At 39.9% G+C, this 25080-nt stretch overlaps 1 protein-coding gene across 1 annotated transcript in view; it reads left to right on the top strand.

Moving 5' to 3' along the window:
• The window catches only part of LOC117505439, a 68540-nt gene that overhangs the window by 28821 nt on the left and 14639 nt on the right, over nucleotides 1-25080 (top strand). The window contains 24 exon segments of the mRNA XM_034165082.1: nucleotides 512-652; nucleotides 902-996; nucleotides 3108-4674; nucleotides 4760-5614; nucleotides 6020-6119; nucleotides 6216-6731; nucleotides 6907-6977; nucleotides 7270-7612; nucleotides 7771-7875; nucleotides 7947-8068; nucleotides 9378-9513; nucleotides 10735-11151; nucleotides 13288-13428; nucleotides 13914-14102; nucleotides 14495-14805; nucleotides 15809-16006; nucleotides 16172-16327; nucleotides 16823-16963; nucleotides 19431-19581; nucleotides 21249-21464; nucleotides 22451-22482; nucleotides 22824-22976; nucleotides 23351-23479; nucleotides 24862-24900. Of these exon segments, the coding sequence (XP_034020973.1) occupies nucleotides 512-652; nucleotides 902-996; nucleotides 3108-4674; nucleotides 4760-5614; nucleotides 6020-6119; nucleotides 6216-6731; nucleotides 6907-6977; nucleotides 7270-7612; nucleotides 7771-7875; nucleotides 7947-8068; nucleotides 9378-9513; nucleotides 10735-11151; nucleotides 13288-13428; nucleotides 13914-14102; nucleotides 14495-14805; nucleotides 15809-16006; nucleotides 16172-16327; nucleotides 16823-16963; nucleotides 19431-19581; nucleotides 21249-21464; nucleotides 22451-22482; nucleotides 22824-22976; nucleotides 23351-23479; nucleotides 24862-24900 (6324 nt within the window).

The raw sequence follows: 25080 nt of genomic DNA on the forward strand, positions 1-25080 counted from the left end.
TTATTCCTTTTGAAGAAAATTATTCATGTAACTGAAATGAGCAATTTTACCCTGATTTGAATGATGTTTGGTTGATTGATCTACAGTTCAGCGTTGACTCCTCTAATATTTAGTAACATTACCAACCCGCTCATAAACATTCAGATGGATGAGTTAATGTAATTGGCAGTATTTGTATATGAATTGTCTCTTTCTTTTTTTCTTCTTCTTCTTTTTTTTCCAGGAAATGATGTACAAGTCTATGATGAAATTGTCCTGCATTGTAAGTCGGCTGCTTGTTTAGCCTTAAAGTTTGACCTTGTTTTGTTTTTTAATTTGTTTTTGTCTCTGAATGAGAGAAACGTTAGTTTAAAAAGTAAAATAAAACTGGGGCGCGTGTGAACAGGCAACTATAAAATTGTAAACCATTGGTATGAACAAATTATTTGATTTTGGTTGTTTTTTTTTTGTTTGTTTTTTTTTTTTTGGATGTTCAGGTGTGAATATCTACTGTACGTCTCTGTTTTTGCAGCCGTTGTCAAACCCAGATACCCTGGAGGAGCGTTTGTTGAGTGTGGCAATCTCAGAGATGAGACTGGACATCGTCATGTGTGTCATGGAAGTTGTAACATCTATCGCACCCGTCGCCAGCTTTCTGCCGTTGGCCAACAGGGTACCAAAAATTAATTGACATTCCTTACTCAGCTATTATATCATTCATACAGTTCAGGTTCTTTACTGGCCTCCATTTATTTTAATTCTGGGCTGTACTATAAGAGATTTGATACAAGGCATATATAGATGTGTGTAATCTGCAGCATGTAAGAAATCGGTGTGAATTTTCTCTCATTCTGTGTCTCTTGCTCCTCTCCCCAAACCTTCTCGTCCATTCTTTGTGATCATGGCTGTCATTCTGCTGCAGATCTGCATTGAGATGGCTGATTCCCACAGCGTAACTCGGGTGTTGAGTCAATACAAACAATACAAACCTCCGCCTGGTGTCATGAACCTGTGTTGGTACGTGTCCATCACTTCAGATTTAATCAGGAGAATCTGGTCTGTCTGTTGTATCTATCTGTCTGTCTACACGCATCTGAAAAAAATTAAGAAACTTCAGCGTTTTTCTGTCAGTTATTTCAGAAACTGAAAAGTTTATGCATTTATAGATAAAAATGTTTCAAGCATTTTCTGTAATTTTTCGATGATGACAGACTATAGAGTTTCACAATGGAAAAAACATACCAAAACATTAGAATGTTTCATGGATTTATAATGCTTTCATTTAATTAGCTTATAATGCGCCACATCACAGCAAAAGCCGTCTCAAGGCGCCTTACATAAAACAAGTCAACATAAAATTGAATAAATAATTAAAAATGAATAATAAAAAAATTCAAAAACAGAAGTAAAAAAATAAAACAAATAAAACAAAAACTATTCATAAGAAAGAGAATAATAATAATAGTTTGAGTCTTGACTTAAAAATGTCCACGGATTCAGACTGCCTTACGGTCGCAGGAAGACTGTGTTCCACAGGGTGGGTGCACGATGCGAAAAGGCTCTGCTGACTTCTTCTTCACCCTGGGAACACAGAGAAGTCCTGCATCCTGCGACCACAAAGCCCGGGCCGGCACGTAGAGTTCCACTTCTTAAAGCAACATTCATTCATGCACTTCGTACTTGGTTGGGGCTCCTTTCGGTTGAATTACTGCATCAGTGCTGCGTGGCTTGGAGGCAACCAGCCTGGGGCACTGCTGAGGTCTTATGGAGGCCCAGGTTGCTTTGGTCATGGCCTTCAGCTCCTCTGTGTTGTTGTTGGCCTTCATCTTCTTTTTGAAAATAGAGAATCCAAGAGGATTCAGGTCAGGCAAGTTAGATGGTGAATCTACTACCATAGTCAGCAAACCAGATATTAGAGGTTTTGGTAGCTGGGGGTAGCTGCCATTTCCTGCTGAAAATGTAATCAGCATCTTCAGAAAAATTGTCAGCAGAGGGAAGAATAAAGTGCTCTAAAATCTACTGGTAGACAGCCGCATTGACTTTGGACTTGATTAAAAAATAAAGCAGTGGGCCGACACCAGCCGATGACATGGCACCCCCAACCAACACAGACACGTCACACACTGCACACACAGCCAGCCCTTTCAACAATGACCTTTTGGGGCTTATGGTCCATGTGGAAGGTGTCAAATGAGTGTCTTCTGGACAGATGTCAAGTCAGCTGTCTTCCCCATGATTGTGGTTGTGTGTACTGAGCCAGACTGAGGGATTCATGGTATTGGTGCTGCATAAATAATGTTACCCAAACTTGAAAGGAAATATTCTCATATTTTGAGATAGTTTATTTGTTTATTTTGAGCTGTATGCTGTAATTATCAAAATGAAAATTTAAAAATGCTTGAAAAAAAATTGTAGTTTATATGAGTGTGGAATATGTAAAATTTGTACTTATTTTTGAGATTGTGTGTGTGTGTGTGTTTTAATTTAACTAAATCTTGTATATAGACTAATTCACTTTCTCTCTACACAGGAGTAAAGTTGGCCCTTTTGTAACGTGAGTATTTTAATATGTGATTGAACCTCGTAAGCTGAGGACTAAGATAAAACTGATTTACAAAACCCAGAGATTTAAATCTGCATAGAAATGATCATTTTCTTATTAAAACATACACATTAAAAATTTGCTGTTAACAATATTTCCTAAAATGTTCATTCGATGTTTAGGTTTTATCTTTTAGAAATTCTCAGAAATGTACATTTTCCTTTTTTCCAAACATTAAGAAAAGTGGGGGCAAATTTTCAGGATCTGCACCTGCATCCAGAATTGTCTGAGTATTTAGCGTCAAACAGAGTTTTGCTGAAATACACAGATTACTTTTTCAAATATCCTGCTAATAAATAAACACTAGTGACCTTGTGACCTCCTTAGTGGAGATAATAGTTGTGACATGCAAAACATTCTGAGCATTTTCAGCTATTTTTGAGTATCTTTCTAGAATAGTTTGTAAATTTTATCAAGATATTGTTGAACCTTTGAAATGTAAAGACAATTTGTGCTTGAGTCTTCAGTTTTGTAAGATTAACCTGCCTTCACTGCCCCTGACCGAACAATTCCTGTTTCCCTGCAGTATGAAGGGCTTAAAACGTCACTTTGAAAGGTACAGTGGTGACAGAATCCAGCTTCACAACTTACCAACCATTCAGGATGATGATAACTATGAATCTCAACAACGTGAAGATCTGGAGAAAACCACAGAGGAGGACGCAAAACATTCTGATGAAAAGCCAACAGGAGATGAAGCTGAAAATGTCAAAGTCTCTTGTTCACTTGATGACCCAACAGGTGAACAGATGGATGACAACGTGCAACAAACAGGACCTCAGAACAGCACAATGTCACATGAGGAATCCCATCAGATCTCAGACAGCGTCACTGAAAAAGCCAAATGTGACCCAAAAGGTGACAGTGAAACAGAACTCGGACCTTCTTCACAAGTGCAAGATTCTGTTCCTGAAGACCAAATAACTATCAGTGAAAAAGACAGTGACCTGGTTAAAGACGATGAAGTCACAGGAAAGGCACTTTCTGAGGAAAAAGCTGATGTTGATACATCTGACATTAATTCCACAACTGAAGAAGCAAACAAGTCTGAGGATACAACAGAAGAACAGTCCTCACAAGATCCTGTTACTGAAGACCAAATAACTGTCAGTCAGAAAGACAGTAACCTAGTTAAAGATAACAAAGTTACATCTGAAGAAACAAACGAGTCTGAGGATACAACAGAAGAACAGTCCTCACAAAATCCCGTTATTGAAGATCAAATAACCATCAGTCAAAAAGACAGTAACCTGGTTAAAGAATATCAAGTTACATCTGAAGAAACAGAGTGTGAGGATACAGCAAAATCACAAGATTCCAAAGACAGAAGTTATGACCAAGAATCCCCAAATGAAGATGGGCAAAAGAGAAAAAGTACCAAGAAAGGTGGAGCAACTCTCAGAAGTGAGGATGCACCAGAGAAGGGGAACATCCCCGCGACCAGAGCAGCATCCAGATGTGAAGGCAAGTCACCAACCAAACAGGAGAGCGTAATTAAGAAGTATGCAACACGTCGAAATAAGGACACCACTGGTGGAGCTCCAACAACTGACACGGAGCTCGTCAACATCAGTGAGCATACTGTGCCGCCTCCAGGTGAAGATGAACCAGTTCCAGATACTGTCACCATAGAAGGTCCTGCAAGAAGGAGAAGTGCAAGAAGAAACAAAGAGGAAAAATTGACTTTGACTCTCACAGAAGCTTCTAATAAAAGAGACGGTAATAAAGAAGGAACGTGTCAGACTGTAGAATCCATGAATGTTCCAACTCGCAAAACCCGATCTGGCCGTGAACGAACAGAAACGACAGCTAAGACAGATGCTTCAACTGAGAACGTAAAAACAGTTGAAGAGGACACTCCAGCAACAACAGTACACACTGCCAGTGACTCACAGGAAAGAAACGAAGCAACACCAAAGGAAGGCAATGAAGTAACTCAGCAAGTCACAGAAACAAATAGTGACGTCAGCGTACCTGAGATGGTTAAAGACCAAGGTCCTGCTCAAATATCAGACTGTTTGGAGGATGAAGGAGTCAAAGATGATCCACCTGCCCCACGACGCAGGAGAGGAAGACCCAAGAAAAATGTTAAAGTGAGTAAAACTGACCAGACAAAAATCTAATAATGGCAGTGATCCACCTGAAAATGTTCAATTTCTGGAGTCTGTCGAGCCCCAGACAGCAAGTGATGTGACTCCTACCGATGAGAGAAAAGACGACGTGAGTCCAAACTGTGGTGAGCTAACAAAGATCAGTGACTCCATCACAGGACCACCCAAAAATAAAGAGGACGAGGTGGAGACGGTGTGTCAGATTGACAAATCCGTAGAAGATGATCATGAAGAGCTCACCATGACAGAAGAGTCTGACAGGGCACAGGATGAATTTCTTAAAAATGACCAGGACCAATCAAATATCAGTGAATCAATCTCAGGATCATCCAAAAATAAAGAACAGGAGGAGTCACTGTGCCAGACTGAGAGTTCCTTACAAGATGATCATAAAGACTTTGCTGTGACAGAAGAGTCTGATGGGGGGAGGAGGACAGAACAGTCAAACTATAGAACTGTAGAAGAAGAGGAGTCAACAACTGTGGTGACGTGTGGTATCACCACCACTGTTGAAGCATCAGAAGACGTTACAGAGGAAACTCTGTGTCCAAGATCAGATTGTTTTGATGGAAAACAGGGCGATGAAGATTCAGACACTGTGGAAGGGAAGAAGGGAAGTATCCCAGAAATAAACGACAAGTCCCAAATGAGTGCCACAACACCTGATGAGGTTATGAAACAAACATCACCCGATAATGAAAAAATGGCAGGAGAAACAGAAGAGGTTGGGATTCAAGATGAAGTCGTAGTTGATCAGCCTGGAGGCTATGAAGAAGCTCCACCAGCAAGCAAAGAGTGCAGTGAGCTCACCAACCGAAAGAGTCCGGCTTTGGTCACAGAGGAGGAACGGCCACTGCAAACTACACTGGAGCCCCGCCCACTAAACCAGACGGATAGTTTGGTGGACTCCTTCCACCCAGAGGTGAGGGTCAAAGACTAGCAAGGGATTTAAGATGTAACTGTGGAAACGTCACTGTGCTTCTCATTCATGACCCCTTTTTAATTTTCCTTTTTTTTTTTTTTCCACATTAAGATATCCATAACTTCAGATGAAGTAACAACTGAGGCAGAAAAGGAAGCTGGAAAACACAAACATGAGGATGACGACACGGGTGTGTTTCTGTGTTTATGTATCATATTGTGTCTTTTGTGCCTACAAGAGAATAAAATCCTACAAATTTACATGAAAGTACTTCGTTAAAGTTGGTGAAATGTTGGACAATTACGAGCACCAGTTTCATGTTGTGGGGGTTTTTTTTGGGGGGGGGGGGGGGGGGGGCGGGGTCAGTCTGGAAACTGTTATCTGGTTTCTTTTGTCTTGTTTTAGATGATGAGTGTGAACTTTGCAGAGGAAGTGGCACCAGATCAGGAAGAAGTGACGACCAGAGTAAAAGGAAGAACCAAGAAGAGAACCAGACCGACTCCTGGTATCATAATTAATAAAAGACTTAAAAACCATAAATATTTGCTGATGATGCAGTTGTTTATTTACATAAACATTGTGTGTTTTGGGGGGATCACAGTAAAAAAATCCACCAAGAAGAAAAAAGTGAGCACACAAGATGAGAGAGATATGGAAGAAACAGAACCACCTGGTTCTGATGGACCAGCTCCTACTTCAACCAGTACTGAATCCTCACTGGACAAGGACCCATTGTTGCTGAGTGACACCCAGCAAGAGATCCAGAAAACTGATACAAAGGTGGTCAGAGGAAACCAAGCAGATGTGGAGGCCCCGTTGTCATTGGAAGGAAATGCTTCTGTGGATTTGAGTGACACCCAGCCAGAAACCCAGAAAACTGAGGAATTGTTGGGAGAAGGAAGCCAAAGCGACCATGATGTCTCCTCATTGGACAGATGTCCATCAATGGTATGTGGTCACATCCAGGCAGATACTGAGAAAATAATAGAGGAAGAAGAAGGAAGCCAACCTGACCACAATGCTCCATTGACTGAGCAGGAGCTGCAGCTTGAGGAGGCCAAGAACCAGAACCTGGACGGAGAAGAGGAGGATGGACAAACCAGAATGGTTAATGAAGGTATTTGAGAATATTTGAACTTGGTGTGTAGATGTTTGACTCATGATTCAATTTGGTGAATTAGACTTTGCAGAATCCGTTTAGTGACTGAGACCAAAGTATGCTCGTGTAGTCTTTGTGATGTCAAAAGGAAGTATATTTATTTGCTCATAAGGCGGGTTTTTGATTGTTTCAGAGGAGCGTTTGAGTCCTGTGACAGTGGAGGAGGCGGCTGAAGAAGAGGAGCCAGTCGCACCAAGAGGTCGAGTCAAGAAGAGGAGCAGATTAACTCCTGGTAAAAAACACAGCATGTATACAAAGAGAAGAAATTTAAAAAACATGACTAACATGTTTACTTTTGCTTCTAACAAGATTTTTGTATGTTTTGGTCAGAGTGCTCCATCCGGTGGCTATTTCACAAAAGTACAATTTCTAAAGGCCAAAGCCAGGCTTGATATGTTTCATGAAGCCGATCTAGGTTAAACCAGGTTTAAGTAACTCTGATAAACGAGCCAAAACCATCTTGTTTCATCAACTGTATCGTTTTGTTTTTCCGCAGTCCGAAAATCTACAGAAAGAAAAACGTGAGCGAGAACGAGAAGAAAACACACCAGATATCACAGACGTGTCGCCTCCATCTTTACTCGATGCTTCGTCTTCATTGGAGTCAGATCTCCAGGAGACTGGACCAGTGGTTGAAGAAGTGAGACGAGAGGACCTCAGCGCCTCGTCTTCTTCAACGACACATCTGTCGGTGCTTCTGAGTGATGTCCAGGCAGACCGCCAGGAGCTAAATGCTGAGGTGGAAGACGGAGGTCGACCTGATGCCTCCTGTGCCAAGCCGGAGCCAGAGAACCAGAAGCTACTGGAGGAGGAAGGAGAAGCAGACACGGTTGTGGAAGGTACCAAAACCTGAAGAGATGAACACCATAATGTGGATAATGGAGGGAATTGTAGTCCCACTTCTGTGTGCAGTGCAAAACTTCACTTTGTAGAATAATCACAAACAGTTTGAGCTTTGCTTCGTTATCGGTTCTCTCACCTTTTCGTCTTCCTGTAGCTGTGTGTAAACAGGAGGAGGAGTTTGAACCTGCAGCCAAGCGACCTCGTTCCCGGTCCCCTTGTGAATTTAAACTGCCACCTTACCAACCCGACAACCCACTGGGTGAGAAAACAACGTTGTTTTATTTTGACATGTTCGTTGGCTTCAGTTTCACATTGTGGCTTCCTCTCCAGGCGAGGAGTTCCTTGTTCCTACATTAGGGCTTTTCTGCAAAGTCTGCTCTGTTTTCTGCATGAACGAGAGCGCGGCCATACAAAGTCACTGCAGCAGCCAGACGCACCACAGCAACCTCCAGGTACTGACACACACATGCTCAGCCCGTGTGTGCATGCACAACTCGACACACACATCGTGACTGTGTTCTCATCTCTTTGCAGAAACACTACCAGAACCTTCAGCAGACTGCACCCAAACCTTAGAGCTCTGATTGAGAATCAGCTCGTGTTCACTTTCCCGCAGTTTAACTGGATGACCGCATCATTAGAAAAGTATAAAAATCATAGAGAAAACAAAGTCAAGTTGTCTGTCTGTTCCTTTCAGTTTGTTGTGTCTGTAGAAGGATGACTATACAACCAGTCATCATCAAATTAAAAATAAATAAATAAAATGCAGTTCTTATTTCATTTTAACTCCTGTTCCACTGCAGGCAACCTGAACCCTGGAGATATTTCACATTTTCTCCGGTCAACTTTGTTTGGAAATATCTTGAGTTCATGTTGTTAGCAAGTAAATAAATGCTGTTGTAAATGTAACAATCACTGTATTTTCGTTTTCTGCTTGTCATCCCATTGTGATTTAGAGTTTTTATTGTTTTGTTTCTGCAGAAATAAAATCTTAAAACATTGCAGTTTTGTTGTAATATTTTCATGATAAACCAGAAACAACAAAATGTCTCAATTCCTTTCTGTGTACTTACGCGTCTGATCCCACCCAAAGTGAAATCACTTCCTCTCGTCCATCCCAGGCCTGACTACTCGGGCAGGTCGACCCAGACGTGTAAGAGTGCTGATAAAGTATCCGTGTTTGTGCCAAGAGTGTTGATAAAGTATCAGCACTCTTGGCACAAACATGGAGGTAGGTTCCCGAAATGCCCGGAAAGGATAAATTTGCCAAATGTCATGTCTACCTGCCATGTCTGGTGTGCTAATTTCCCAGAATTAATTTGGCAAAGGTCAAGGAATTTGATTTTCAGCCTGATTTGGCAAAAATGTGTAACACATTGAGGTGGTTTCCTGGCAAGGTTAGCCGGAGGTTAATCATTTAAGTGAAGGCCAAGGTCAGATTGTTGTGGCCCCTTACTGTCTTCGTGGTCATGAGTACTACTACCTAGTACTTTTAAAAGCCTTCAAGATGCATCCAGGTGGTTGCATGTGTCAGGAGAACAAAATGAGGTCCAGGATAGAACTTTGGGGGACACCACAAGAAAACCTTGTTTTTTATATATGTATATAACCCAACAGTATGATGAACATCTAAACCTCTGGATTTATGTTGTAGGGATCCACAAATGAATAATTTATCCTTCATTTTTCTAAATAAGAGTCAAAATGTCAGCTAATATTAACATGTATCTTCTCTCACTATCCTGCAAAACATTATTTCAGATTGATACACTGGAAAATGTTGGTATTCTTGAAATGTACTTCTGCATCTACCACACCAGCGGCAAACGGTTAACGGCATTACCAGAAAGAAAATCCCTGAAGCTAAGATCGCGCTTTTATTGTGAAAACTGCAAAGGTAAGCCGGATATAGTTTTGTTACAACCATTAATTTGACTGACGTATTTAGGGGATCATGCTGCAAGAAGTTTGTCCAAACAAATGTTTCCTCTTTTTCACCTAATTATTCCCCCCCCCCCCCCCCCCCAAGAAAAAGGGTAAGTGACAAATTTTTACGCGTCAGCAGGCTTCATGTTCTCTCGTTTCATGTTTAGAGGTTATGATGAAATGTAACGGTATTAAGTTAGCATCAATGCTAACAGGCCTGACTTAACTGTACTACAAAATACTCCAGAAAGTTCTCGGTGTAAAAATAAACAAAAAAAAAAACACGGTTAGAAAAAAAAGTCTTGCATTCAAAATATTACTGAAGTAGAAGGTCAGAAATCCTGGCAATAAAGTACCAAAAGTAACTTGTGCTACTCAACAATTTAAGAAAAAGTATTTTTGACCTCGTGTCTATTAATGCGTTAATGTTTTCGTTTATTTGACAGCTAGTAAATGTGGAGGTATTTAATTTGTGAATTTACTCTGACCCGTTAAAACCTTCTTGATAAAGTATATTTATTCATTAAATTTTGCATTGTTAATATTGCCTCTGAGATGTGTTGGAGTAGAAAAACGGAAATCCTGGAATAAATAATAACATTTGTACTTTGTAAATATACTTGGCACCTTCCAGCAGTGTTTTTTTTTTTTTTTTTTTTTTTTTTTTTTTTTTAAGTTCTGATGTCATGATATTTTGTTGCAAAAGTTTGGCGAGGTTGGAGAAAAGTATTTTTGCTGTTTAAAAAAAAAAACAAACTTCACCAAATACCACTTTTTCAAACAAAACAGTGCAAATGCTTCCAGCTTTTGTTGAAACTTAACATGAAATATATTTTGAACATATCGTCTGCAATGAAATCGTAAGTCAAATGTGAATGTCACTGCTGTTTATTTTTTTCAGGTTGTACCATTTACCAATGTTGAAAGAAACAAATGTGAAAAATTCAGTTCATAGTGTGTATTTTTAAGTATTGGGTTTATTAATTTTTTTTCATCTTTTTTTGCTTTAACAGTGAAGACCAGGAGTTAATATAAGCTGAATAAATGTGTCTATCTCACAGGAGGGACAGTGGTGGACGTCTTGAAGAGGACACTAACACTTTTCAGGATGTCATTCCATTCAATTTACCATAACATAAAGGACACAACTAACTAATCACTTCTGATTGGCTAACTGATCGCTTCCTTGTAGCTGCCTCTTCAAACACAGAAATCGCACTCTGTGCATCAACGCCGTCGACATTAATTCCCCATACCGACCTCCTTCCTTTACCGCTGGATCCTTTTGAGGTCTTCAGCTTTTTAAACATTGTGAGGACCATGGCTCAACCGCTGTATCACCCCTGTACCTCCAGGAATAAAAAGCCAACTGAGGGGCAGGATGGATTCACGAGGTTACAGGCAGAAGAGATCCCTCAAGCGGCGTCTCTTCACCTTGGCTCTCAGACTTGCCTCAACTCCACTGGAGCTTCTTCTGGGCTGTCCACCACTGGAGGACTGTTCCATTCTTTAGTGAATCATTTGGTGACCACATCTGGTGAGACCAGTTCCACAGTTGACAAGGGAACAGACACATCAGCTATAGAAGATGAGAGTCCACAGGTGGGAAGTAAGGATATTAGTTTAACCAGCATTCAACATGAGGAGTTGATCTCCTCAGGCATAGATAAAATGTCATACCCTATGGCTTCCATCTCTGCTTCTGTGGAGCAAACCATTGGACAGCCAGACACGGACAATGGTAGTTGTAAGCTTGGACTGGTTTGTCTGACTACAAGACGTTCACTGCTGATAATTCATCAAACATTTTATATCATTTTCTCTAACTGTGAAAGTAGTGCTAATTCCTCCAGTAAAAAAGGAAGGGATATGACTGGCATTCCAGGGTTGGGAGATTCTGAAAATCCAGTTTCAGACCAACCTGATACCCCTCCTCAGCCCAATCAAAACAACGTAGCCTTACACCAGATGCCAACATTCTTTCACATTTTGGACTTGATGAAGAAGATTTGGAACACCTCATCTTCCTATCCCCAAGAGCTGCTCACCCACACAAACCTGCCAATCATCTTGCATCAAATCCGCCTTCAGAAGACCAAAGCGTGCTGCATCTGTTCAGTCAAAAGCGACACTGAATATTTTACCAGTAGAGGTACAACCACATTTGAAGGTTTAAGTAGTTCTACAGGATCAAGGATGCAGCAGAATGGAGTGTCATCTGCTGTTGACCAGTTGCACACTAGCGGATTTGGGGAATTGAAGCTGCAAGTGGAGGAAGCAATATTCTGGTTCCAAATACTTACTCTGGTAATAATCCTAGCAACGGCTACTACCAGATGATACATCAGCAGTAAAGTCCAGTCATTTGAATCTTACCAAGATCAGGCAAGTTCTGTTACCATATGAGTTCTGCTTACAGTTCACTATTGAGTTTTGAGAGCTCCACAACCCAGGGCCTAAAGAAGCCCTCCCAAACAGAAATTCAGCCGACATTCCAATTGATCAACTCCAGTGGTTTTCCTAAGAAAGGACACAACAGGTACAATTGCCACGCCTGAATCTCCAAAATGCATTGTTTTGAGAGAACTGCAGGCTGACCACCAACCAACATTGAAACCCAATCTGCACCGATTTGCTCAGCCAATCTGGCACGATGGGCTTCGAAAGTAATAACGGCAAAGGTATGCAAGATCAGCGTACAATTCAAGGACGAGATTCAACCGATTGTAGACAGGAGAAGGGTGAGATTCAGCACAAGAAACCAAATTGCCCCACGAGTTCTTTACCAAGAACCCTACCTCTCCGGATTCTCATATCCCTGATACTGTGGTGTGTCAGGAGGCATGCCACGTGCAGGGTTTATCCCTTGGATACTAGCTGTTAATAATGTGCTACAACAGACAGTCCAAACGAAACAGAATGCTTCTGCAGCGCTGCAACCTTCTCACAGTCAGTTCCCAGAAAGGGTTTCTACCACCAAAGATTTGCCACCTCCGGCCATGATGTCCGACTGTGCAGGGGCTGTACCAAACCTCTTTCCACACACCTGTTCCCTGTGCAACACAGAATGTACTCAGTTTAAGGTGAGTTTGTGTTTATTTCTTTTAACTGTTAATGGTATTGCAAGGTTACTCGTTTATGGCGGTTGGAAGAATGTTGATTTTTGGTATGGGTAGCTATTGCTGACATGTGAGACACATCGTATCTTCATCCTACGTTCAGTCTTTGACTAGACAGGATCTCCTTAGATTCTGACCTGAAGGACTGCTGCTGTAGTCTACCACAAGTAATGTCTTGTGTTCTAGAACAGGTAAACACAAACATTGTTAATCAAGCCAGTTTGGAGTTGAGCAGGGAGAGGGTGATGCTTAAGATATGGCCGAGTTTAAGAACTTCTGGTTCAACACATAGTTTGACAACTGTTAAACTGTATTAGTGAAATAGAAACTGATACAGTAATTCATGCATTTTTTTTTATTATTTTTTTTAATTGCAGGATTGGCTCTCCCACAAGGGACACTGGTCTTCACCTTCAGAACTGCAAACTCCTTAAACAGTCAGTTTTTAAAAAATATTATAATCCTGACCCTTAATGACATTTCTTTCCCTGTTCGTTACTTTGAACAGTTGACCCCAAGTATTTAAACTCATTTACCTTCACCACCTCTACTCCGTATAACCTCACTGTACTCAATCATTCACATCTGACTTGTTCCGACTGATTTTCATTCCCCCTTCTCTCCAGAGTGTCTCAACCTCTCCAGCCTAGTCTTAGCTAGTTCCACTACCAGTACAGATAACATTGTCATCGGCAAACATAGTCCTTGGAGACACTTGTCTGACTGCGTCCTTCAGCTTGTCTATCACCATCGCAAACAAGGAATGGGTCAGAACCCATCCTTTATGCATTCCACATAAACCATGAATGCATCTGTCATTCCTACTCCACATCTCACTACTGTCATACTTTTTAAACAGTTTGGCCAAAACCTCCACTCCCCTTTACCCTAATACATTTCCATTTCTCCACTGATGTCATTTGGACCATCTACTTTTCCAGTCTTCATCCTCTTCATAGCTGTCCTTACTTCATCTTGACTAATCCTGATCATGTGCCACAACATTGGGGAAGAAATGGCTAAGGTTTGCATATTTTGTAATGTATTTAGTTGTCACCAAACAGCTATGTGGCCTTTAATAAATAGACTTGTTTTCCCAGATACCCAGATTTGATTGGTGACAATGTGCAGGTGTCCAGGTAAAATCCTAAGTGTTTTCATTATCATTTATGAACTGGTATTTCACAGGTATTGTGTAAATGTCTTTAGTTATCACTCATCGATTTCATTTTTCATCTCTTGCTCTCTCCAGTGTTTGTATCTAAAGAGGCCAAGCCTTTCATGCATTGTCTCCCCTCTGGTTTCCCTGCAACCTGGTCAGAAAGCCACACGGAGATCTTATATTCATCCCGCTCACCTAGTCCTGAAAACATCCATGTTCCTCGTCATATGGAGGAGCAATCCACTAGTCGGAAATCTAATAGTCGGTCTCAGTCAAGGAGTAGCACCAGTTATAGTTCATGGTCTGTCATTTTTGACACGAAATGAACCTAAATCTTTCAGGAAATATAATAATCCATGTAGTATTTTAAAGCATTCATGGGAGGAAAACTTTGATGTTGCCTTGTCAGTCATCATAACTGCTTCCATCTGGTTTCATAGCAGATTGTCCACCAGGCCACATTGTGAACTTTGTTGCTTATCTCAATATCTGTTATTTTCGCAAATCAAGCTTTACTGTTTCTAGGCTTATTCAGTACTTGAACATGAAGATGCCTGCTGTCAATTTTGGTACGATCAGGATGAGTAATTATTGTTCTCATTATAATTTGGAACAGGTCTAAGACTCAGTCCCGCTCTCCACTTCAAGATTCTTTCTTCCTGTCTCTCAAGTACAAGCAGTCAGGAGAGACTATATCAGAAAAGGAGACGCACAGATAGCTCTCCGAGGAGGAGGAGCTGTGCCAGTAGCTCTCCGACGAGGAGGAGGAGCTGTGCCAGTAGCTCTCCGAGTAGCTCTCCGACGACGGGGAGACGCCAGAGCAGGTCGCCGGCAAGGGGGAGACGCCGGGGCAGGTCGCTGGCAAGGGGGAGACGCCGGGGCAGGTCGCCGGCAAGGGGGAGATGCCGGGGCAGGTCGCCGGCAAGGGGGAGACGCCGGGGCAGGTCGCCGGCAAGGGGGAGACGCCCGAGCAGATCTACAAGTAGGAGTAGCACGAGTCGATCGCCCACAAGGAGTCGCTGCACAAGCGGATATCCGACAAGGAACCACACGAGTCGATCTCCAAATTCAATAACTCATGAGAGAAATGGTAACAAGAGACACAAGAGCGGTGCTGAGAACAGTTACAAGAGATGGTCACCTAAATACAGGAGCAAAGCAGGACTTGACTACAAAATTTGCTCCTCACAAAGAAGGTCTCCACAAAGATGGAGCCACGAGAGAACATCTCGGCGAACAGCTAGCCATGATAGCAGTCAGGAGAAACCACCTCCAAAAAGGTGGCGCCACGAGAGGACATCTCGGAGAACGGCTAGCCATGACAGCAGTCAGGAGAGACCATCTCCACAAAGGTGGAGCCATGAGAGGACATTTTGGGGAACAGTTAGCCATGACAGCAGTCAGGAGAGACCATCTTCACAAATGGGGAGCCATGAGAAGATATCTCGGCGAACGGCTAGTCATGACAGCAGTCAGGAGAGACCATCTCCACAAAGGTGGAGCCACGAAAGGCAGTCCCCACAAAGGAGAATGGATAAACTGTACCTAAAGAGAAAGGTTTACAAGAGATTGTCACCTGAAACTACAAACACAGAGAGTAGGAGCAGTGGAAGCCAATCTCTACAAACGAACGGCCATGAACTTGAGTCTTTGAAAAGGGGAAGTCCTAAGCGGCGTTCTCCACTAAAGAAGAGCCACAAGAAGCAATCTCTGCAGAGGAAGCACCACAAGAAAGAGAGTCCCAAAAACAATCTCCACAAATGAGCAAACATGACAAACGACTTTCCAAAGGGACCTCGCCCAGTAAACAGAAAAAAATGAGCACGGCAGAGAAACTGGCTAAAAAACTGCTGACACCAGGTTTGATGAAAATCATTTCAAAGTTGATGCTCAAATGTAATTTTGAGGCAAGTGTGAATGAACCAGGACTGAGGTTTGACCCATCTTGTACTTTCTCTTTAGCTCTCAAGGCCCTTGCTCAGCAGCCTGACGTAGATGCTGTGGTTGAAACGATGACTCCTGCCTTGATGTCAGAGCTAATCAAAATGACGGTCTTGTCCTCGTCCTCTTCTTCTCTCCCTGCAAAGAGAAAGAGATCCTCTTCTAAAGTAAAGAAAAAGAAATCAACCAAGTCATCCACAAAACTAAAGTGGAACAGTAAGACGAGTTCCTCCTCGAAGAAGGTACTCTCACGGGTTTACGTTTTGTTCATTGAAGCTCCGTCCAATAATGTGCAACACAAGGAAGTAGAAGTGATGTCAAAGTGAATAATTATAGAAGGAAGGGGGAAAAGGATGACCAATTGCAGTCTGTTCAGGAAACAGTCTAATAATTTTTCCTCTGTTCAGGTTGCTAAATCCTCACATCCAGCCCTGGTGAAGCTAAGGTGTGTTCCTGCTTCCCTCACTCATGAGGATTTGGTTGCAGCTGTACAGCCCTTTGCCAAAACCAAATCAGTTCTGTTCTTCCATTCCAAGCAAGATGTTCATCCAAGTTTACGAGTGGTCAGTTCTATATTGTTTAATCCCTTTTCTTTTTTGGTAAAACAACTCTAAAGTATTCTGCTGGCATCCGTCACTTACACTTTGTGATCGTCACTAAACGTAGTATATGCAGTACACATAGTGACCCAAGGAACCTGATTGATTTGGGGGTCACAAGGTCAAAGTAAAGGTCACTTGGGTGTACTTTGTAAAAAAAATGTTGAGCACAATACCCTCTTTCCTAGTTGGCTTATTGACACAAAATCTTGTATGTGTGTTGGGCGTAGTAACCCCAAGCAGCTTACTGATTTTAAGGTCAAAATCTCTGAGACATACTTTGTGAAGGTCTCATGCAGAAAAGCATCATTTGTCAACAGTAGGTTTATCCAGGTTAGTGCAAACTGTGTCCCCGTCACCCCCACCACATATAGTTTCAATACCTTTTTGGGAAAAATCTTGTCTTGCAGTTAAGACTGTGTTTTGCTCTTAATTCAGAGTTGCTTGTCTCCTTTGCAGGCGCATGTGTATTTCAACAGGAAAGCAGATGCTCAGAAACTGAAGCGTATCAAGATTCTCACTATTAAAGGATATCAGATCCCCGTCAGCAAGAAGGTTGAATGTTTGTCTGTTCCTGATAACTATTTTGGCAGCATGCAGGTTAATACACCAGTAACATTTTTTTTTATCTATATGTAGGCCAGTGTTTCCAAAGCAAGAAAGAAGCTTTCACAAAAGTAAGACGAGTGTTTTTTTTTTTGTGCCTAAACCACTACATTTTGTGCATTTAAATGGATATACAGTAGTGTTCAGAATAATAGTGCTATGTGACTAAAAAGATTAATCCAGGTTTTGAGTATATTTCTTATTGGTATATGGGAAACAAGGTACCAGTAGATTCAGTAGATTCTCACAAATCCAACAAGACCAAGCATTCATGATATGCACACTCTTAAGGCTATGAAATTGGGCTATTAGTAAAAAAAAAGTAGAAAAGGGGGTGTTCACAATAATAGTAGCATCTGCTGTTGATGCTACAAACTCAAAACTATTATGTTCAAACTGCTTTTTTAGCAATCCTGTGAATCACTAAACTAGTATTTAGTTGTATAACCACAGTTTTTCATGATTTCTTCACATCTGCCAGGCATTAATTTTGTTGGTCTGGAACCAAGATTTTGCATGTTTACTAGTGTGCTTGGGGTCATTGTCTTGTTGAAACACCCATTTCAAGGGCATGTCTTCAGCATAAGGCAACATGACCTCTTCAAGTATTTTGACATATGCAAACTGATCCATGATACCTGGTATGCGATATATAGGCCCAACACCATAGTAGGAGAAACATGCCCATATCATGATGCTTGCACTACCATGCTTCACTGTCTTCACTGTGAACTGGGCTTGAATTCAGAGTTTGGGGGTCGTCTCACAAACTGTCTGCGGCACTTGGACCCAAAAAGAACAAAATTTTACTCTCATCAGTCCACAAAATATTCCTCCATTCTCTTTAGGGCAGTTGTGTGTTCTTTGGCAAATTGTAACCTCTTCTGCACATGTCTTTTATTTAACAGAGGGACTTTGTGGGGATTCTTGCAAATAAATTAGCTTCACACAGCGGTCTTCTAACTGTCACAGCACTTACAGGTAACTCCAGACGGTCTTTGATCATCCTGGAGCTGATCAATGGGTGAGCCTTTGCCATTCTGGTTATTCTTCTAACCATTTTGATGGTTGTTTTACGTTTCTTCCACGCGTCTGTTTTTTTTTTTTGTCCATTTTAAAGCATTGGAGATCATTGTAGATGAACAGCCTATCATTTTTTGCACCTGCGTATAGGTTTTCCTCTCTCCAATCACTTTTTAATCAACTGAGCTGTTCTTCTGAACAGTGTCTTGAACGTCCCATTTTCCTCAGGCTTTCAAGAGAAAAGCATGTTCAACAGGTGCTGGCTTCATCCTTACATGGGGGACATCTGATCACACCTGTTTGTTCCACAAATTGACGAACTCACTGACTGAATGCCACATACTATTATTGTGAACACCCCCTTTCTACTTTTTTTTACTAAGCCCATTTCATAGCCTTCGAGTGATCTCATGAATGCTTGGTCTTGTTGATTTGTGAGAATCTCCTGAATCTACTGGTACCTAGTCAAGAAACGAGAGTCGTCCTCCGTTACGTTCATACAGCTCCAAACGCTGTGCCGCTCTCTGCCAAGTCAAGTTAGAGTCCGACCGGAATTAACTTCAAAGTGAATCACCGTTTGAAATCAAATGACACCTCTTTCCAAACGTTGTAACACAGACAGCAAACTACAACAGAGTAAAACATTTTTTTTTCTCCAAAAATGAGACGTCCTGTGTTCTTTATGAATTACATTGATGTTGACTTGCAACGCAGCGGCTGCAAGAGCTCAGCTCAGAGGTATGGAGTTAGATTCATGCCATTAATGTCTGAAAGGATATTCTTTTGAGAAAAACCACTGATTTTATTTTTATGTCCAGAGATCAAGGATCCAGTGACCAATTTCATATTTATTTACTTTAAGACTCAATAAAATGTTATTGACATAGAAAACCTGTAAACTTTTAGTACACAGAAAATTCACAGGAGGTATTGATAAGGAATCGGATCGATAAGCGGAATCGATAAAGGTATCGATAAAATCTTATCAGTACCCATCCGTTATTCTTTGTTAAAATGTGTTAGTTATGCCAAAGACATTAAAAAAAACACAAAGATGTTTAAATGTTAAAAAAAAACAATGTTTAAAATATGACAAAGGTAAAAATAGAAGAATAGAAAGTTCTTTAAAAACATGTTTAAAATGTTTGAAAAGGGTGTAAAATGTGTGGAAAAAATAGAAAGTTCTTTAAAAACATGCTTACAAAGGCTGTAAAATTTGTAAATGCATAGGCAGTTCCTTACAGACACACAGATACTTATCAATGTGTTTAAGATGTGTAAAAGCATAAAAAGAAACACAGATGTTGAAAATGTGTGTCGGTGGGGGGGGTTCAGCTGTTCATTTTTTCCTCTGAGGGGGGGCTCACTCTCCCACACTTTGACAACCCCTGGACTAGATGTTTCTCCACCCGAGCTTCATTTTTCCCTTCACTTCCAGTGCACAGAAAATACTGCTTCTGTTCCAACTGAAGTTCAGGACCCTCAAACTTCCAAAGAATCAGGAAAGCCTGTCAAAGCCTCACCAAACGTCCCTCAAAAGAAGGAAGGAGGAAGTCCCACTGACGCTGCTCTGGAATCAAATCAAAAAGGTGTGTCATTGATTTGGCTGAGTGTTACACAAATGTTCTCATCAAGTAATCTAATAAGCACTGATGAAAGATTTCCAGAAATCTGTGTTTTACTCACGTGGTGAACGTCTCCCGGTTATTTTTGATAACATACGTCAGAATTCATTCATTCAGTTCCATGCCCAAACAGGTAATGTGCTGTGTTGGTTTGCAAGCTGCCAATAACTCCAAAGAAGAAGAAGGGTTATTTTGTTTTGGGTTTGGGAGTTTGGTTACTGTGCGGTGGTTCTCCTGATGGTTTATGTTGTTGTGGACATTAAAACTTATGAGCTGTGTTTTTCCACTAGTGGAGCTAACGGGTGAAGCTCCCACCTGCTAAAATGCTAATGCCATTAGCATATAGACAAGAGTTTAACTCTGTCTGCGAGTCATAACCACAAGATTGAGTTTGAACAACAGACAAAATTTGTTTGAAGTGAGTGAGTAATTGAAAATAATACGTGATGTTAGTGTTCTGCTGAAGTTTATCAGTTAACGTTAGCTTTTAGCTGCACTATATTGAATCAATCACTGCCGAGTTGAGTGAACATTTTATTTGAACCACAGTGCTGTTTCATATTTCTTTATATTTTAAGAAATTATTTCTTGTATTACATCAGAAACATTTCAACATTTACTGAATTATTGTATAATCTACTAGACTTAAAAATGCACGTTATATTACTTTTCATCCTATTTAAAAATAAATGTCCAAGGTTCCGTATAATGTTAATCAAGAAATTATCTCAACAACAGATAAGTTATGGTTTTAATTTACACATGAACATCAGAGATTTTTAAGTATTTTTAAATTAAAACTATTTTAATTACAAGTTTTCTAATGTAAGAAGTTTAACTTCAAAATGTGCAGTAAACAGAAATTAATCTTGACATAAAAACACATTTGTAAGGATTTTATGGTGGCCAAAAATCTGAAAACAGAGCTTATCAATAGCTCCAAAACTAGGAAAACTCAGAAGTGAGTGAAGGTTGAACAAGTTGATGCAATAATGTACCTTAAATACTCCTATTTTTCCATTTGAATTGACACTGAGAATTATTATTTTGGAGTACTTTGAATTGTAATTTCCTTTACTGTCCACAGTGTATGTTTTTTGGATTAAAGATCAGTAGCAGAATACAAGCTGTGTGAAAAGACTGGGGTGGAAAAATTGACCTTACCCAACAAAAAAATAATTTTTTTTTGGTGGGTAAATAGACCTGAAAATGCTCCAGAATGCATCTGAGATTTCAAATTTTTCTGGGGGGAAACCCCCAAACCCCCCGTCAGGGGCTTTGGGCCTTTGATCCTTGCCCAAACATTTTCAGTTTTTTTTTTTTCCGTGGCCCACTTTAATCACTGAATAGGACTAATTTAATGAAAGTCATGTAGAATTTTAAACATTAATATACCAGCCAGCAGCCGTTTTCCTTGTTAAGATTTTGTGGCATAATTGCATCCTGTATAGAAAAAAAACCCAACATTCCCTCACTGTGTGTCTGGTGTGTGTGTCGTGTGTTGTAACCTGAGCTTTTCTGTTCCTTGTTTACAAAGCCAGACTGGATGCACATGCTGTTGATGAAGTCTTGTTTAAAATTTTATTTTTGGACAGTGCATGATAAACTTTTTTTTTGTTGTGATTTTGAAGCTCCTGTGACAGCACCACAGAGAAAACAAAGTGAAGAAAGAAGCAATGTGAATGCAAAGTCTGCGGAAAAAAGTAAAAGTGAAAGTGCGGAATCCGTCGCGTCTGCGCCAGCTGTGAAAAAATCTCAGTCATCTACAGCAGAAACTGAACGGGCAAAAACAGTGGACACGAGTCAGATGCCTGCAACAACCCTGCAGTCTACAGGAAAAACATTAGGTGATGGAACGGTATCTGAAAGTGTGAAGAATAAGTATGAAATTTATGCAAGTGTGCAACAAAACTGTATTTGGGTCACCAAAGGGTTCGAGTTGCTGTTGCATGGATTTAAATGTAATTTTCTGCAGAATAGCTAATTTTTTAAATGGGACTTTAAACCACCACATAATGTTTTCCCCTGAAATCATGTGTTACAAACAGAATCTGTATTTTAAGTTTACCAGTTTTGAGGTCTGTCTCAAATTTATTTTTCTCCAAATGGTTCAAAACTAATAAAATTAATAAAATACCTTATACATTTTGTGTAAGGGCATGTGATGTTACAATATGTACCTTTTTAGATGTAAAAATGTGTTTATACAGGATATATCTTACTCTTTAGTCTATTACTAATTCCGCGGTTAACAAATTAGGCTACACCGACCACATTGTTTTGGCTAACTGGAGCTAGCCAACTATTTCCCAGTGTTATTTCTCTTTACATGTTAGCCTGTCTGTCAAACATTGATGAAGTTGATGTTTGGGACCCATATTTATGAACTACAGAGCACAAGTATTTTACCTCCACTGATCGGAAACACCAAATATTAGAATGTTATTAACTAGTTACAAATCTATCAAATGGACAATTTCTCAACAAAAAAGGAAAAATTTCTATATCCATTTTTGTTCCTAGTGATACAGCATTTATTTCTGTTTTCCGTTCCTTGAATTGGTTGAAATTTTCAAATAATTTCACAAAGGAGTTGTTGTATTTGTGAATTTAGTTAAAACCTGAAGAAATTTGAGTTTGTAAAACTCTGGCTCAGAAGTATAAAGAAAGTTCAAAACTAAGTAAAAATTTGAGAACTCCAAATCATTAAAATACCCAAGAAATGTTGAATACATCAGATTACCTTTATTTTTCATGAATGCTGATGTAGCCTTTTAATGCATAACAAATCTCTCTCTCTCTCTCTCTCTCTCTCTCTGTCTCTCAACCACAGATTTGCACAGTGTCAACATTTCATCTTCAGAAGTAGGTTTTCTGAAAATGCATCTCACCTAAATGCTTGTATGAAGTTACTTTGTACCTCGGGAAGTGGAATTCTGAAATTTGATTTTGATTTATTCCGTTATGGGCTAGGTTCCAGCTAAATTTCAGGATTTTGTGGGTTTTTCCACATGGGTAACTGACCTGTACTACAGCCAGAAACGTGGTGATGGAAATGTATTAGTCATTTTTCAGGCGCTTTCTTTCTGTTAATTCATACTTGAATCTGTGATTTTTCTTCAGTTATTCTTTTCTTTCATGTTTAAGAATGTACATACTGGCTTTAGTTGAATTGTCATGATTTATTTCCCCTCTTCGTCTTTTAGTTTTCAGGTGTGAGTGGAAGCGTGGCGTGTATCACCAATTTACCAAAATACTATGAAGGCTGCTACACAGAGGAGGACATTGCCACTATCCTGAAGCCTTTTGGATTTGAGCACAAACACAATACCATCTATGTCTTACCTCACTTCTCCATGGTATGAACATAACACAATCAGGATTTGTCTAGTAGCTTATTGATGTGGAGCTGGGCCGTGTTTCAGAAAGCAGGTTGGGTGAAAACTCAAGTCATTGACTTCAGATTGAAAAAGCAAATTCTGCATAGATCTGCAGCCGTAGAGGAACTGAAATGTGTTATGAGTCGCTTATTTGTTCCTTTTCTTTCTGGACATGTTTTTGTGTGGTCAGTAGGGACAATAAGGTCAAACAGGTTTTTGAGGTTTCATGTCTTGCTCAAGGACACAGAGATCAAACCTTTCCCTTTGATTGCCCCGAATAGGGTTTATTTCTTTCAAGAGGATGTTATTAGTGTTTAATTTGCATTAAAATTCTTTTTGGTTTCTTCCCCCAGGCCTATTTCGTCATGTCGTCAGCAACGGACATGGACATCCTGATCGCATTTTTCAAAGACTGCCCTCTAATTTTTAAAAACTCTCAACTTGACGTGAACCTTGTGACGCCCACCATAGACATGTCACCGGTAAATGCACAATCTACCATTCTACTTGGCTTTATTTGTTTTGTTTTATGTTTTTATGGCCATCGGGTATTACAAATACTTTACTTCTGTCTGTGTTCAGCGTATGTCCAGTCCTGTTATTGCCAGTGTCTTCAAATTCACAAGGAACAGTAGATCTTGGACAAGTTTAAAGATGGTTAACCTTGACCTATTGTACGATGTTAAAATGTCACATTCTTTTTCCTTCTGTTCTGCTTCTTCTTTTTTTCTTTTTTTTAAGGGGTGGGGGTGACAGCCCATCAGGGTAGAGCTCCACTGTGACGTCAGTGGCTAGTCTAGCTTGCTGCAAACTCTGTTCCATTTGTGTCTAAATATAACTTATGTCATATATTATGTAAAAGCTATCAAGAAATAAACATTTCTAAAACTGAAAACACTTTTTGCAACATGATAACACTTCTGGAGTGATTTACAAGACATTTTGAAGATGTCATTGTGCACACTAACGCAAAGCTAACTTCTGCTCTTGTCAAAAGCTCACGTATGTGCACGTCCTCCTGCAGGCGCTGTTAAAACGTAAATATTGTTTGATTGATTGATAGAGGGGCTTTATTGAACATATACGAACAAACTGTACGTCAGACAATAGGATCTTAATAATTAATGTAAATAACAAATATATATATATATATATAGCACTAGGATACCAATTAAACAACTGCAAATTATAAAGAATACAATGCTCATATGACCGAGTGTATTTTAGCATTGTGTTATATTTATAAATGTACAGTGTCAGTGTAACACTGTACAATGGAATGTGGTCTCATAAGTTAGTTCAGCTCAAAATGTAACTTTTATGCTGCATAACATAACTACATTCAGCAAGTGGTTTATTTTCTGCAAACTTTTAATTGAGATACAAATTCAAGTGACTTTAATAAACTGTCATCATTTTAAGGTTTTATGTGGTTATTCTGTGGGAAGACTTTGTTGTTGTAAAGTTTAAAATCTTCCCATAACTTCTGTTTCCTGCACTTTCTGACTATGATAAGCTAATTTGATTTAAAAAAATTAACATCAATATTTCCACAATTGATACCCATTTTAGATGTTCAGAACATTGCAAAATGATAGCATTTATTGTACTGGATTGATCATTGGACCTCGCAAACCTATACTTCAGAAAATATGGTACCTTGGTTTAGGCCACATCATAGGAATTAATTTTGTTGTTAATATATTAGTACTCTACTCATAATTTAGCAGTGTTTTCATCTATGATGGCTAATAAATCCACCAAGTCCCAGATTATCATGTAGCTGCACACATACAAAATAATTCTGATGTGAAAAACCACCTTCTGCTTAAAACGACTCTTCCATTTTTTTTTTCTTTTGCAGTTGCAGTTTTATACATCAGTGATAAAGATGGGCATGTGTGTAAGTATGGCATAGCACATACTTCGTTCCCCGTACTAGGTTGAAACTATCATAAAGCTAAAACAATTTAATGATATTTAGTTGATATTCCCTGAATTTGAAACAGATTTTTTTTTGTCACATCACTTTGTTGTTTTATAAATTTGCATTGTAAAAGAACATGTGAGCATGTCTTTATAA

Source organism: Thalassophryne amazonica, chromosome 23, assembly GCF_902500255.1.
Source record: "Thalassophryne amazonica chromosome 23, fThaAma1.1, whole genome shotgun sequence".
NCBI lineage: Eukaryota > Metazoa > Chordata > Actinopteri > Batrachoidiformes > Batrachoididae > Thalassophryne > Thalassophryne amazonica.